General features: G+C 43.4%; 1 protein-coding gene across 1 annotated transcript; it reads right to left on the bottom strand.

Annotated features, from left to right (window-relative positions):
- Positions 1 to 473: 473 nt before the first annotated feature.
- On the bottom strand, positions 474 to 4497 carry Rtp2 (receptor transporter protein 2). The gene is made up of 2 exons (XM_020186339.2): positions 4319 to 4497; positions 474 to 1616 (listed from the first exon to the last, which is right to left on the bottom strand). Exons 1-2 carry the CDS (start codon positions 4480 to 4482, stop codon positions 1106 to 1108), a joined length of 675 nt encoding a protein of 224 aa, XP_020041928.1. The 5' UTR covers positions 4483 to 4497; the 3' UTR covers positions 474 to 1105.
- Between the last annotated feature and the right edge of the window lie 12352 nt (positions 4498 to 16849).

Genomic DNA, 16849 nt, shown 5'->3' with positions numbered 1-16849 from the left:
ATGGCAATAAATTATTCTAGTTAAATATGAAAAAGACATATATACTGAGAAAAATGAGCTGACAGAGGAGAAATACAGCATGTTTATCTTCTGGAATTTTCTGCAGCCCTCATCTCTCTGCACCTATTCTGGCTTCCTTGACTTCCCTCCCACTCTCACCCTCTCCCAGTTGCCCTAGCCTTACTGATCCTCTAAGGCTTGATCCTCCCTCCCGACACAACACAAACAACAATTTTATTAGGATGTGTCAGCTGGTGCCACTTTACCCCAATCCTGGCCCTTCCTGTTTCCTTGAGACTCCCAGGGTGGACTAATCCAGGGGGTGGCAGTTCTCTGGGGGCTACTTGATTTCTTGCACTACTTGATATTCATCTTCCCAAAAACCACAGTGCTCTGCATTTGAGCAATGGCCCTGAGGGGCACACATGTACACGGGCCCAGCTAAGCCCAGCATGACTGAGGAACAGAATTAATTTTATTTCATTTTTTAATTAATTTAAATTGAGATAGTCACATATAGCCAAAGGCTAACACATTGGACAGTGCTGCGCTAGACAATCCAAGCCAAGTGGGGACCCTGGCACCAGAGTAAAACCTGAGCATTTCAGAATGGGGGGAGCATGCACCCCATGAGAGGGAGTTGGTCAGTTTGTCCCTAGGCACTGCTCTCTCCAAGAGGAGCCACCGCAGGGCAGTCAGAAAGAGCTGAAAGCTGAAGATGAAAGTGAAAATGAGGCAGGATCCAGACAGGACCTCACAAGGGTGTAAGATAAGGAAATAAGGCAAAAGGAGGGCTAGAGATGGAGGTGGAGATGGGAAAGGAAGAATACTTCCCTGTGAACTTCATACTAACATCAAACCTGGCAATCTCCAAAATCTCCATTAAACCCTATCGCCTTCCCCTCAATTACTGTAAAATTTAATGGACGAACCATTGAATATCTCCTAATACAGACCCCTCATTCTACAGAGGAATAAACTGAGGCCAGGAAAGGTGACTGAGTTGCCCAGGGTCATATATTGAATGTGTAGCACAATCAGGACCAGATCGAGTTCTTCCCACACTCAAACCCATGTCTCCTCTTCCTGCTCCTCTTCAGCTCCACTAAAGGAAGGTGGAGCCTCGGAAGGAGAACTGAAAGTAGACAATGAGCAGGCAGAGGGAGCCCCAAAGGAGGCACCAGCGAAAGGAGAAGAAGTTGTAGCCGAAGCCTGCCTGCGCCTTCAGCTTGGAGGCATCGGAGATGTAGGTCGCCTCGTCCTCCAGCAGCTTCTCGCTGGGTTTCCAGTGCACGATACCCTCCTGGCAGGCCTCGCAGAACTCGCTGCGGTGTGGCCCGCTATCGGGGCGGGCGGCCACGTTGATACGGTACTGGCCCCCGTCCTCATCATAGCACTGCTCGCGCAGGCTGGTGATGAGGTTGTCCACCAGGCTCTCGATGTTCTCCTCCAGCATGCTCGACTCGTCCAGACGCGCGGTGCCGCACTCATAGCACAGCTGCTTGAAGACGCGCATGCGCACCGAGCCCGCACGCTGGGCGCGGTCCAGGTGCATGTGGAAGAGGATCACCACGTTGGCCGACTGCCAGGTGTGCCAGCACCAGGAACAGTGGAACCTGCAGGGAGGGGGAGAAGGAATGGAGAAGGTAAACTCCCAGTGACAGCCCGCCCTACGGAGATCAGAAAGGAAAGAACTGTGTACCTGAACCTGGAAATGGAAGCTGAGTGTATACCTCCCTACAGGCTCATTAGCACTCTGAAGCCGCCAGCTACCGTCTCCTCCTGGTGAATCCCTGTGGGACTAGCGCAGTGTCCTCAGGAGTCTAGCACTGGGACCATCTGGCAACCAGCAATGCTCTGGTTCATGCCCGATTGCATCCTCGCTCCCCCAAGCCTAATGCAGGCAGAGTTAGCACTTGGATGCTGCACAGGTCACTCCCACTCTCTGGAACTCACTTCTTATCTGTGAATGCAGCTGTCTAATGATGGTTCTACTCGGGCCTCCTGTGACCCTGATAAAAGGGATGATGTGCACCATCTAACTGCCACATCTTGCTTGCTCTGGGAGAAGAGATGCCAAGCCAGATCCTGGCACATTGTAGGTCCCTACTGAGCCACCAAGAATGACCGGCAGAAGGCGATAGACTGGACCAGAGAGGGACTGCCAGGTTTGGTTCCTACATTTTCACACACACAAAAAAAACCCCACTTCCTAACCCTTGACAAGTCCTCCCTAGATCCCACTCCTGTCCCGCAATGAGGACAAAATAAGTGAATTCTGGTCTCTGGGCTCCTCCCCCATTCCTCAGCACACATACACACAGGATGCTTTGCTTCCCAGCTCCAGCCTCAGGAAGCATGGCTGGAGGTGGCCTGGGGCCCATCTAGCCAAGTGCCACCTTCCCCAGTCTCCACCAGTGTTTGCCCATCTTCAGTGACAGAGCACTCACTACTTCTGAGGCAGTTCCCTCCATTCCCAAGCTGAACCCTTCTAAGCCCCTGTCGGGAGGCTTTAGAGCATCCACTGACTGATTCTGCCCCCATTGCTGGCCATTTCCAGGCCCTTTCTAGGGCCATTGTACAATGACTTTGAAGGATCTCTAATGAGGAGCTCAGTTCAACCCAACAGGCACCACTCAGCACCTGCTGTATGCCAAGCACTCCTTAGTCCAGGCTGTGGAACAGAGATGAAGCCAAGCCAGTTGCTGACTCCTGGAGGTCCCTGGCAATGTGAGCACAGAATAGAACCCAACACCATCCAGGGTGGGGTAGGCATGGCACAGGAGCCTGACTAGTCCTGAGCCATGCTGGGCCAGTACTGTAGGGCACCAGGGTTAATGTATCTGTGAGCCTGTTCACAGAATGAGCACAAGAGCAGCCATTCTCCAGCCCTGCCTGAAGTCATCAGGGAGCCACAGGTCAATCAGCTGAGCCCTAAGGCAACAGGAACCATGAGTCTGGAATGCTCAGTTCCTAAACTCCTGAAGCTTTTTATAATTGTGATTGCAGCCTTTTGCACCCCTTCCTATAGGCAGCTCAGATGCTTCCTGTATTCAGTCCCCTCCTTCTACATCTTTTAAAATAAGCCAATCCAGATTTCTTTTCCCTCACTCAAGCCAGACCCCAGATCTTAAATCCAAAACTATCAGAACTGGGTGAGCATGGAGCAAAGAGTCACTTTAGTGAGATGAGACTTAGGCAGAGAGAGTAAGAGAGCCACCCATGCATACCCAGCTAATTAGATACAGCTCCAAACAGATGTTTCTTAAACTGATTTGAATCAACATGAACCAATCATCCTCTTCTCTCTGTCTTTTATCAAAATGGGTTCAATCTAAGGTTTGCAGGCCTTGGAGCAAGATACAAACATAAGATCCCTATTCTGCCTCCTTCTGTTCCCACCCTCAGCACCATTCTGCACCATGATGGGCAATACACACACATGCAAACAACCCAGGCTCTATGTCCAGGTGTTATCCACATTCTAAAATACAGCCACCTTTTGTCCTCCCTTCAATCCAAAGGCCCATGAAGGACTATGCAGCCTCTGCACCTGGGCTTGAGGCAGTTTGGGCAGGGAACACTGTGGTCCCAGTCCCAAATCCCACACCTCCAGAAAAGAGAGAGGCATATAAGCTTTAGAAGAGCATATTGTCTTGACCTCAAGGATGGCTTGCACAGTGGGAGGTGTGGAGCCTGTCTAAAGTAGGGGACCACAGACCTAAGGACCTAAGGGAAATCCTGTCCAAAGCTAAGTCTTGTTTTTTTTTAAATCACAGACCACAGATAATTGAGGTGGAAAGGATTTGAGTGATGATCTAAGGCAAACCCCCTCATTGTGCAAAGGTGAAAATTGAGAGTCAGAGAAGGTAAGGACTTGCCCAAATTTTCAGAGCTAGTTTCTAGCACATAGCAGGTAGTCCAAACATTTCCTTAGTCAAATTGAGTTGCACTTAATTAACTGAATAGACAGACCCAGATCCAGAGCACAGGCTCACCTTGCTCCTAGGCTGAGGCTTTTTCAGAGAACCTCAAAGCCCTCTCCTCTCTTTTTCAACTGCAGTGGCAGTGAAGACATTACAGCTCATATTGAATGTGGAAAACTAAGACCCAAAGATGGAGTATAACTTGCCCAGGTCACCCAGGAATCTGTAATACACATACAGTTAGGTGTAATGCCTCTGTGACCCTCTGGCAGTCTTTTTTTTGCTCCCCCCATCTGAGCTGACATAGAATGGGACTGACTGCAGATCCAGGTTCTGTTTTTCCTTGGAAGACCCAGGACTACCTGCACAGCCCTCTCCACTGGTCCTCTCACCTGCCTGAGGCATGCTGCTCCAGGTATTGCTTCCAGCCAGGAGCCAGCTCATTGGGCTTGAGGCTGGGGTCCATAATGAGTTCCCAGCTGTCCGCTGGCTTTGCCACCTCCATCTTTTCATAGAAGACTTTCTTCCACTCACAAGTGGTCAGGCTGGTAGACATGGTCCTGCTGGCAAGGATGGGAGTTTACACTGTGCCTGAGTGAGAACACAGAAAGAGCCCAGATAGGTGCAGGGCAATGCAGTTTCTATGGTCTGAAAGTCCTCATCGATAGGACCCAGCATCCTCCTTTGTCACCCTGGAGCCTGTTGCTATGGCAGCTAGGTCCTTGTGAAGATCCAAGGCTAGGGAGGAGGGAAGCCCCAAGGGGGAGTCCCAGAGTCCTGAGCTAGGCTGTAGTGACAGGGCTGGGTAGTGAAAGTGCCTAAGTGGAGCAAGCAAGGTGGGAGATCCAATCCCAGACCCTGCTTCCCCAGGCCTGCAGATGTCTCCAGGAAGCAAGGAGTGCTCCCTCTTCACCGTACTGCTCTTCCAGACTTTTCCACATTGTGTGTTATGGTAACTATGACACCCCAGGGAGTCAAAAAGAAACAAGGACAGGGAAATGTAAGGCTGCTGCTCCCACACACCATGTGTTGTAACCATTGTGTGCCATGTGCCAGGCACAAACTGTTTGACCTGAGTGCTGGCCAAGGCAGATCAGGAAACAGGAATACAGGCTTATCCACAGTTCACTTCCAGGCCTTCCTAAACCATGCCCATTTATCTGTTCATTTATCACAGGACTACTGAGCTCCTACATAACACATGGAGACCAAAAGAAATAACATGTGATCTCCTTGCTTGGGGAGATCTCAGACCAGTTGGTGAGATAGAATGTAATACACCATGAAAAGCATGGTAATAATATTTGAGACTCATAAAGTCACAGGATTTCTAGAGCTCAGATTCAGTTCCTGGTTCCAAGCCTAGCTAAGGTTGTTGCAGTGAGCTTCTTCTGAGCTGCAGACTCCTGCTCCCTCAGCTACTGCAGAACAGGTAATAGGTTGTCACAGCTCCCTGCTGCCCAATTTAAATACTTTAGAGAACAGAGGGAATTGCAACACCAAATTTGCATAATCCAGGGGAAGGCAGTCCCCTGGAGGAAGACAGTTTTGGGCAGAGAAAAGATCCTTATCTGGCTTCTCCCCAACTGCTAAGAGGTTTCTCTGACAGCTATAATTACCTTATGGCTCTTTAACCTGGGAAGCTGGCCCCTTAGTCCCCAGAAGAGGCATAGGGTGAAAAGTGTGCATAACTGAAAAGGGTTGTTAGAAACCAGAAGTTTTCAGTGTTGGGTTCCATCCAGACTTGGCATTTCCTTCCAAGTGATTTCAATAGGGTGAGATCAAGGAAAATGTCCTTGGATCTTCTTTCAGAATGAAGAAGTGTTCCTCCACTAGCCTTGTGCTAAAGACCTCAGAAACGACAATGAAACATTAACCAATAGCTCTAGAAGGGATCTTTTTTTTAAAACACTGACAGAAAATATCTCATTTGATAATTATGTCTTTGCCAGTAGATTATTGTGCATAAGACAATGTCAAATGTTCCCCTTGCCCTCCTAGTTTTAGCATGCACACAACTACATACTCAATTTTTTCATTCACAAAAACCAAGTCATATGAACCCAGAAAAGGATTCTACACTGGTAATTTTCTCTTTTTTAATTTCATTTTCATGAGCATATTATTCTTCTTCTCAGGATACATTGTGACATTTACAAAAGTGCTTACAATATATCTTAGAGTTGCCTCCTCCATCATTCTCCTTTATCTCCCCACCCCTCTTGGAATAGTTTCAACAGGTCCCATTGTTCCATTTTCATACATGAGTATATAATTTTTCTACCATACTCACCCTCCTTCACCCCTTTCTTATGTCCCTCCTCCTTCTACTGGTACCAACCCACAGACAGGGCCTGTTTTATCTTCCTGTCCTTCATTTTTGAAAAAAGACATTTTTGTTTGTTAAAGACAGCTATACAAGGTGTTTCATTATGACATTTCCATGTGTATATGTATTACATTATGAATGGTTTCATCCCCTCCATTTTCCTCCTTTCTATCTTAGTCCCCTTTTCTATGATGATTTCAACAGGTTTAAATGTTCTATATTCATTCTTGGATAGAAAGTACATCAAGCATATTCATCTTCTTTACTTCCTTTTTTTACCCTTGTCCTTCATCTCGTGCCTTCCCCTTAGAATGACCCGTTTTGCATGCTTGTCCCTCCTTGTTTAGGTGTCTATTCATTGTTCAATGGGATTTTTGCCTTGGAATTATACCTGCTCGTGCTTTGTGCTTAAGTTGATCTAATTCCCCTTTGCTGCACTGTCTCACCGTTTTTCCCTTTATCCTGTATTTTTGGATTTTTTTTTTAAGTTTTCAGTATGTTTCCTTCTATCTTGCTCCTACACAGATATGATGTATTTCAGTATTATTTGCTATCTTTCTTTCCTTTTTTTCCTCCTCTCTTAGCCTCGTCTACCAGTCCTACCTTGAGGCACATGTTCTGTACCTATTTGTTTGTCTGTATAATATTGCTCGTATTTGTATTGGGTCTGTATTCCGCATATGAGAGAAAAAAACATGTGGCCTTTAGCCTTCTGAACATGGCTAATTTCACTTAAGATGATGTTCTCCAGTTCTATCCATTTATCTGCAAATAACAAAATTTTATTCCTCTTTGTGGCTGAATAAAATTCCACTGTGTATGAATATCACATTTTCTTAATCCATTCTTCAGTTGTGGGCATCTTGGCTGTTTGCATAGGTTGGCTATTGTGAATAGTGTTGCAATAAATATTGTCGTGCAGGTCTTTATTGTAACTTGATTTACATTCTTTTGGGTATATAGCTAGAGTGGTATCACTGGATCATATGGCAGTTCTATTTTTAATTTTTTGAGGACCTCCATACTGATTTCCATAGTGGTAAAAATCCTATTTCTTCATTGAATCTTTGTTTCTAAACCAAAGTTTCTTGATATTGAATTAGGATAACTGAAGTCCAGAAATGGGAAACTACTTGTTCAAGGCCTCAGGATGGAACTCCTCACACCTCACTGAGAACTCTCAGAAGTCAGCTACTAGCCTTGGTGCCATGAGTGCCATGGGGGCAGTAGAGTATGCAGGGGTTCCCAGGAATTAAATGGAGATAAGAGGAACCTTGACCTGGCCTAGGGCTATGTGCCAGAGCAAAGTGCTAGGATGTATTCTACCATTTTTCCCAGAACGAAGGGCAGTGAAGGAAAAACAAAAAGTGAATGGGAATTGTCAGAGTTTTTCTGCTTTGTTTGGTTTGTTTTCTCTCAAATGATGCAATCCCCTTAAGCCTACTCTCAGGTTTAAGGCACTACGCAGAAACCAATATAATTCATCTTTCTGTACAATAGCACCGTTTTCATTCAAGTAGAAAACTTTCCTGTGATGCAATCAATGAGCACAATTACTATCTTAACTTTCTGGGAATGACACTGGGTTGCTACAAGTTTAGAGCTGTCTTAGGTATGTGTACAGCTGTGGCTGCATGGTACACAGATGGTTTCATTACAAATTGCTGCCTTATTTTTAATCTGGGTAGAATTCTTTATAAAATAAAATGCTATCCATCTGTATCCTGCATACAAAATTGGCCCTTCTTCTTCTTAAATATTGAATGTGGATTGATATTTTTATACATTAATTGTTCAAATTTTACTTGTTAGAATACTATATGCAAATCAGTACAGAGACAAACTAATGAAGAAAATGGGTAAATCAAAATCACCTGGGGACTTCTGAAAAGTATATATAACTCCTACCCCAGAGATTTCAATACAGGTTCTTGAGGGAAAGTGTTTACCCTCCATCCACTTCAGTCCTGGGACAAACACCTGCCATTGATAGCTATTATTGCCAGGAGTAATGGTGGATGGGAACGTGTTAGCCCACAGGCTAACAAGGGCCAAAAAATGAAAAAACAAAAGATGGAATAAAATAAGTTGGTGGTTCATGATGTTTTTTGATGAAGAAACAATTCCAGAGGAAATAAAAGCTATGTTCTGTGTTCCCTGTCTCTCCAGAGTTCAAAGAAACTTAAAAGGTGCTACAGGCAAACCCAAGGTCCCCTGGAGGAATCCTTTACAGGAGATGTTAAGGAGGTTTCTCCAGCCACAGGGTGGAGCACTCAGAGGCAGCATGGTCCAAGTTGGGTGGAGGGTGATATCTTAGTCTCCGGGGAGTTCTCAAGGTCAGAGCAGTTCTTAGCTCTCCAATATTGGTGCATAGTGGAAAAAAACTCTCAGGGAAGATCTCATGCCGCTCTTTCACCTAGTAGCAGCAGCCACAGCCATGCAAGCATTTCAGGGTCCAAACTACATGCCATACTTCTCAGCACCCTGAGGCTCTGGGATTTGTGTCAAGAGTAGCCATTTTCATGCTCAGTTAGAGGAAGATAAGAATAAGAAGTTCTGGTATGCTCCTGCATAGTAGGTTACTATAATAGCATACAAATATATATATCAAAAAGTTAGAAGAAAAGATTCTGAATATTTTCAACATGAAGAAATAATAAATGTTTGAGAAGAGAGACATGTTCAGCCTGATTTGAATTAAAAAAGTCACAAGGAACCCCATATATACAATTTTTAAGTTCTTATGTGTCTATTTAAAAAATAAATTTATTTTAAAAAGATGGCAACTATCTACTTTTTTTTTAGGGTCTTATTATCACACGATTTATGGGAAGTAAATAAATCAAAAACTTGGGGTGGAAGAAAGGAGTACTTGATTCAAGGGAAAAAGTATGGATAGGGATTGAGTGAGTAACTCAGTGGTTTGGAAATGAAAGACATAGAATTTCTCTGTTGTGAAGTGATAGTCACACTGAGCGTGGCTGAGGATACTTTTAGCAGGTATGACTAACACGGGCTTTTGTCCATGAGATCGAGGCCCTCCATCAGAGTTCCTTAGCTATACTCAGAGAACCTGCTAGTTTTTGATTATTCCTCTTCTCTGGGACAATCCCAGTAGTCATCATGACAGAGGGAAAGGGAAGCATGGAGAAGCCTGTGCCAGCTCTTAGAGAGTCATTTTGAAATGACTCTCCTTACTTTCCCTCACATTCCATTGGCCAAAGCAGGTCATACATCAAGCCTTCTGTAATGGGACATAGAGTCTTCCATAATAGCCAGTGGACACCCTCCTGGAACAATGGAGAAAAACAGATTCTGTCATGCAGTTTATTCAGAAATCCTGAATTCTGGTGCCAACTCTTTCACTAGGTCTCTGTGATCTTAGTGGAAGGGACCCATAGATAAAAGGAGGCCTTGGGTCCCTGATTCTCCAGGAAGACTCACATATCAAAATTGCTGCACTATTGAGCTAAAAAATGCATGTGTTCAGCAGACTAAGGGAAACTGGTCAGTGCAGACCTGCTGCAGAGCCTTACTCTGGATCGTTGGAGATCCAACCCTGAAGTCCTGGAAAAAAATCCCCTCACATAGTTAAGTAGAAAGACATGCTTATTTTTAAAAATGGTAATTAACAAAATAAGATGTGTCTACTAAACACCACAGTTTCTAAGCCCCATTGTGACTTCCAGAGGACGTTATTCTCAAGGCTGGCAGCAAGGATGTTAATTCTGGCTGGTTCCAGTTCTTGGAGGAATTGATTATAAGGATCAGCTTTTTTGCTTTTTGGACAATTTTTAAATGTTACTTAAAATATTGTTTATAAAAGTATCAATGGCATAACAACATAAAAAAATGCCATTAGGCTAAAATCTACATAAAGAAAGGAACCCAGTGCCATAAGGAGGATGCTAACGCTGCTTTTGCTCTGAAGGCAGCTACCAACTCAGATGAAAGAAAGCTATAGTATTGACACCTGCGAAGGACCCGGAACAACAGATGACAAAGCCCAAGGTCCACACATAGAAAGGGAATGTAACAGGAGACATCCTAGAACTGGCACCTCAAAGGGTCAGTATGAAGGGTTAATAGAAAGCAAACCAGCCTTAGTCACCACTCCCAGGACACACAGACAATTGCTTTGATAAGGAAGAGAGTGATGGTAATAATTAGCTTTAGAATCGGACACTTATCTTGTGACAATATGGGGATAACTACTAAATTAATACATGTAACTTTCATACTAAGAGAGAGAAACTAATGCAATTAATAGAAAATACATAATTCAAGCAAGAGACAATTAAATGACAATCAAAATACATTGAGACAAGTAGAAAGCAAAATCAAATCAACATGTATTAGTAAATACGTTAAGCATAAATATACTTCGTGCCCAGTTAAAAATTAAAAATTAACTGACTTAATTAACAAGCAAAATCAAATTACAGCTTCAATAAAATGTTGTCAGACACCTGCTTGACTGGCAAAAAATGAAAATGTCCAATAATTCCAAGGGTTAGTGAGGATATGAGGCAAGATGAACTATCGTACATAAGTGGTGGAAATTTATAAAACTGTTTTCTGTGGTGATTTGTAATTGTTTTTCTTTTTTTTTTCATTTTTCTTTTATTATTCATATGTGCATACAAGGCTTGGTTCATTTCTCCCCCCTGCCCCCACCCCCTCCCTTACCACCCACTCCGCCCCCTCCCTCTCCCCCCCTCAACACCCAGCAGAAACTATTTTGCCCTTATTTCTAATTTTGTTGTAGAGAGAGTATAAGCAATAATAGGAAGGAACAAGGGTTTTTGCTGGTTGAGATAAGGATAGCTATACAGGGCATTGACTCACATTGATTTCCTGTGCGTGGGTGTTACCTTCTAGGTTAATTCTTTTTGATCTCACCTTTTCTCTAGTACCTGTTCCCCTTTTCCTATTGGCCTCAGTTGCTTTAAGGTATCTGCTTTAGTTTCTCTGCGTTAAGGGCAACAAATGCTAGCTAGTTTTTTAGGTGTCTTACCTATCCTCTCCCCTTACTTGTGTGCTCTCTCTTTATCAGGTAATTGTTTTTCAAAGCTGAATATTCAAGAATTCTATGACCTGGCACTTACAGTCCCAAGTAAATATCCTAGAAGAACTCCTTCACATTTGCACCTGATGACATGTGTGATAAAGTTCATAACGGCATTATTGTTCACAAGAACCAAATCACTTGCTGACGCATTTTGTCTCATGTCTCTTTCCATTACATTACTTCCATTCAATTCTGCTCCTCTCCATTCTGTGACATTCTTTTCCATTGCCCCACCAATGTCCACCAACAGAAGAATAGTCATATACCCTGGATGCTATCAGAGAGATAAAAATCAATTATTTCTACCCACATTGGCATGACAAAATCTCAGTGTTGAGTAATATATGTATATATTCATTTCTAGAGGTAGCACAAAAGATCTTTACAGTGATGGAACAACTGTGTCTTGATTGTGCCACACCACCACAGGAGATAAAATTGATTGAAATACACATACAGACACACACACACGCACACACACACAAGAGCACATAAAAAACTGATGAAATTGGACATTTTACTAAACTCCTTTCAGAATTTGTAAATTTCAACCCCAAAAGAATTTCAATTCTGAAAATCTAACTTCTCTTCCTAGACTTCGTTATGCAATTGAAACAACTGTGCACAAGGCCATGTGGAGACAGAGGAACAGAGTGCAAAGGTGCTGTCTATGCTGGCCAAGTCTCTGGGTGCAAGTCAGGTGGCCAATGGTCCATCCCCTGCCACTTACTAGCCATGTGATCTTCAGCTTACTCTCTAACCTCCGCTTTCTTCACCTGCTAAATGGGATTTTTTTTTTTTCTTTCTTAACCAGCAAGATGGTGGTAAGGATTAAGTAGCTCTTGAATCTGAAAGCCTGGTTGACCTGTAAATTTTGTTACACTTATTGTTGGTCATATCTATAAGCCCCTGCCTCCTCGGAGGATCCTGTTAAAGGCTGGCCTCTTTTGCCTGAGAATTGACATATGACCTCCCCATTTTCAAGGAGAACTGGAATCTGAAACTCAAGTGACAGAGTGGAAATTTATACTCCCAAGTAGGTCTCCAAGGGAGAGATTTTGGAACCAGTGGACCTCAAATCACACCCCATAGGCCATCAGCGGATTCCATTGGAAGGCTCAGCTCAGGTGTGCTCACACACACCAGGCCCATTCAAAAAACAACACTGGCCTCCTTTATACCTTCCTTCTTCACTGGAACTAGAAAAAGCACCTGCAGCCTGCACTGCTTGGCCTACCCTGCCACCTTGTGGCTATGTTCTAGACTGCAAGAGTAAAATGGCCTCAGAAAACCATATGCCAAAAAAGGTATAAAAACCAAATGGAAAGGCCCGAATGGGTGCATGTCTTGTAATCCCAGAACTTGGGAGGCTGAGACAGGAGGATCATAATTTTAAGGCCATCCTGGGCTACATACTGAAACCCTGTCTTTAAAATTAAAAAAAAAACTGGACTCCTTAATCACACACTCACTCCAGTCTACCATTCAACAAACCTATACAGATATTTGTAATTTTTTTGCCTTGAAGCAGAGGGTCAGGGAAGGGTAAATGGAGGAAGAGCACACACCAGGCAGAGCACATGATGTGCACAGACATTGGAGATTGTGGGTTTGGAAACAGTGCATCTTTCCATGTGAGTGAAGGGTAGGGGGCACCAAGCAGAAATGATGGGAGCTAACGTATTGCCTCACTGTCAAAAAATGATATGCATGAAACTCAAACCAGAGTGTGCTGGGAAAAACAGAGAGACCCTACACAAAAGGGCCCAGACTCCTGTGATATGGTCTTCTCTCCTGAGACATCTGATCTCCTAATCTCTGCCCATGGTCAATACCAGTATCATAGCTCCTGCCATGATGTGCCACCACAGGTCAAAAACAACTGATAATGCACCGAAAGCTCTAAAACTGTGAGCTGAATAACCTTTTCTCTTTTGTAAGTTGACTTATCTCAGATATTTACTATAGTAACAGAAAGTTGAGTAATACACAGATTGCACATAGTTCATTTCATCTTTAGACATCTGCATTGAAACCTTCTCTCCACCTTTTTATCCTTCCCGCCATTGCGCCCAGCTTGCCCCTTTAGAGTCTCACCAAGGAAGTGATTAAGTTGTGAGGGTACATGAGGAAGGCAATCATTTATAGTCTGCATTGAGGTTTCCAGAAATAGGATATCATGGCAGAGTAAGACAGTGACTGCAGTGGAAATAATGCTGGCATGGACATTTGGAGAGCTGTATCCCAGTCCTTAGAGAATACCTTTGTGTAATGTCACTAGGTGTCCTTTTCTGAACGGTGATAGAGTTGGATTAGTCTGGACAGTCTCGCCTCTGGCTGCACCTTAAAATCACCTTGGGAGCAGGTAACAATATTTCTAACAGCTTCCTGTATTAGATGAGGTTGAGCTCAAACACTCTTCTTTTTGCAGTACTGATGCTTGAACTCAGAGCCTTGCTTGTTTGGCAAGTGCTCTACTACTTGAGCCATGCCCCCACCTCTTTTTGCTTTAGTAATTTTTGGATAGGGTCTTGTGTTTTTGCCCAGGGCCAGCCTCAGACCTCAATCCTCCTACATACATCTCCTGTGTTACTGGAATAACAGCTGTGTAACACCAAGCTCACCTTATTTGTTGAGATGGGGGGGTCTTGCTAACTTTTTACCCAGGCTGACCTCAAACCATAATCCTCCTGATCTCCACCCCTTGAGTAGCTGAGATTACAGGTGTGAACCTTCCATTATATTTCTATAATGTGCTCAGCTTTCATTGTATTTCTAAATACAATGAATTGTAACAGTTGCCAGTGTTTGTGCCAACAGATTTTATCAGGCTTGAAGGATCTGGTATATAAGTTTCCTGGTGATTCCTATTTTAGAGAGACCCACTTGGATCTAGATTCTTCTCCCATCTGTATATCTAAACTGTGGCTACTTGGTGAACAACTGTTTTGTCCTCTAGTGCTCTTTGGGGGTGAGACCCACCAGTGACAACTAAGGCAGAGGGGGAAGAAGAGAAACCCATCCTTACCTTGGTGAAGTGTGATGGCCCCAATATCTCATTCTGGGTTAGAGGTAAGGCCAACTCACTCTGGTGAGCCTCTGTGGGTTACCCAAGGCCATGGGTCCAGAGCCAGCAATGAGAAGGTATCCCAAAACTCAGGTTACTGGGCCTCCAGCAGGTGGGAGAACACAGCAAAAAGAGGCAATGGCACATTTCTGAGAGGCTTTCATCATCCCTCCCCCATAAGCAGCCCTTGCTATCAGTTGAATTGTGTCCCCTCCAAAACTCATTTTGAAGTCTTAACCCCTAGTACCTCAGAATGCGACATTGTTTGGAAATAGGATCGTTGCAGTTAAGGCAAGGTTTGCAGGGTGGGCTTTAACCCAGTGTGACTCATATGCTCTTCTTTTTTTAATTTCAGCATTTTTTATTTTTGTCTTATTTTTAATTGGCATCAGAATTGTAAATCTATACAGGATATAGTGGGATGTTTTAATGCAAGTATACATTTGTAATTATAAATCAGGCTATCTAGCATATCCTTTACCTCATTTACCTTTTTTTGTGGTGAAAACCTTCAAGATTCTTTAACTATTTTTTAAACAGTCAATACAGAATTGTTAACCATAGTCACAAGAGCGTGCACAAGAACACTAGAATTTATTTCTCCTGTCTGACTGTAACTGTGCTCCTATTGGCCAATCTCTCTCCATTTCCCTTCCTCCCCCATTCACCCTGCCTCTGGTAACAATATCTTATTCTTTACTTCTGTGAGATCAATCAACTTCTTTAGATTCCACATATGAATGACATCATGAGTATTGGTCTGTCTGTGCCTGACTTATTTCACTTAATGTAATGATCTCCAGGTTCTTCTTTGTTCCCACAAATGATGCAGTCCACTTTCTTATGGCCAAATAAGAAATGTATATGGCTCACATTTTCTTTATGCATCAGTTGATGGACACTTAGATTGTTTTCATTTGTTGGCTATTGTGAACAATGCTGCAATGAACATGGGAGTATGGATGTCTCTTCGAAATACTGGTTTCATTTTCTTCAGATACATACCCAGCAGTGAGATTGGCAATTTTATTTATAATTTTTTGAGAAATGTCCATTCTGTTTCCCACAATGGCTACACTACTTTGTATTCCCAACAGTGTACAAGAGCTCCCTTTCTCCACATCCATGCTAGTATGTTGTGTTTTTGTCTTTTTGATAATATCATGGTGGTTTGGATTAGCACTTCCTTGTTGACTGAACATTTTTCATATATCTTACAGTCATTTAAACATCTTTTTTGGAGAAATGTTTGTCGGGTTTTTCCCATTTTAAATCAGATCTTTACTTTTTTTTTCTGCTGTGTTGTTTGAGTTTCTTCATGTTCTAGATATTAACCCTGTGTCACATACACAGATTGCAAATATTTTCTCTCATTCTGTAGGCTGTCTCTTCACTGTGTTGTTTCCTTTGCCTTCCAGGAACTTGTAGTTGATGTCCTTATAAAAAAGAGAGAAGGACTATTTTGAATGCAGGCACCAAGTGTGTGTGTGAGAGAGAGAGAAGGAGAGAGAGACAGAGTCAGAGAGACAGAAAGAGGGTCGTGTGAAGATGAAGAGACAGAGATGATGCTTCACAAACCAAGGCGGGCCAAAGATTGCCAGGAAGCCACCAGAAGCTAGGGTAGAAGCCTGGAGCAGATTCTTCCAGATAGCCTCTGAAAAAACCAACTCTGTAACACAATGATCTTAGATATCCAGCCTCCAAAACTGTGAGACAATAAAATTCTGTTGTTGAAACCACTCAGTTTGTGGTATTTTGTTATGGCAGCCCTAGTAAACAACACACCTCCAGAGCTGGCTTCTGTTGGTGACAATTAGGACAGCTTGGTCCAGACAGAAGGAGGCACTGCGGTCCCATAGAAACAGTGAGAGACCCGTGAAAGTCTGAGAATGCCTCTCCTCGGACCACCAGCTCAGCAAGGCTGCCCATCATCTACTGAGAGAATCTTTGGCCATTCTGAGCATACCCCTGCTCACAGTCCCTGAATTTTTAGAATCATCATTTATGGACCATAATTTTGTATATTTTGGTGTTTCCTTGGAATTTTCCTTCCATATTGTCCAAATAGTGTTTTTTCAACTTGACTGCAAACACTTTGAGGGCCAGGACTATTTTACAGCCCTAACTAGCAGTTAGATGATATCTCTGATAAAGATGCTTGTTGTGGCACTGGATATGTTGCCTTTCTGTTCTAGGCCTGGTTCCTTGTCTATAGGAAAGGAATGCAATCCCTACACTCCCTGACTTACAATATTCTCTAATTCTGACTCAATGCATGCTTGCTATTCAACCAACCTGCCTGCTTGAGGTGCAAAATGGAAGGGGGGAGCATGACTTATCTCTTAGCTGTGCATAGTAACTATCTGGGGTTAAATGAGTCATTTAATGAGAAGCAGACACCCCAAGGCTTGTAGGAGAATATGGTCCCACTAGGTCCCCTTCCTAGACTCCAAGAC

Source organism: Castor canadensis, chromosome 5 (genome assembly GCF_047511655.1).
Source record: "Castor canadensis chromosome 5, mCasCan1.hap1v2, whole genome shotgun sequence".
Classification (NCBI taxonomy): Eukaryota; Metazoa; Chordata; class Mammalia; order Rodentia; family Castoridae; genus Castor; species Castor canadensis.
The sequence above is the reverse complement of the archived record's forward strand: the minus strand, read 5'-3'. Positions and strand labels throughout refer to the sequence as shown.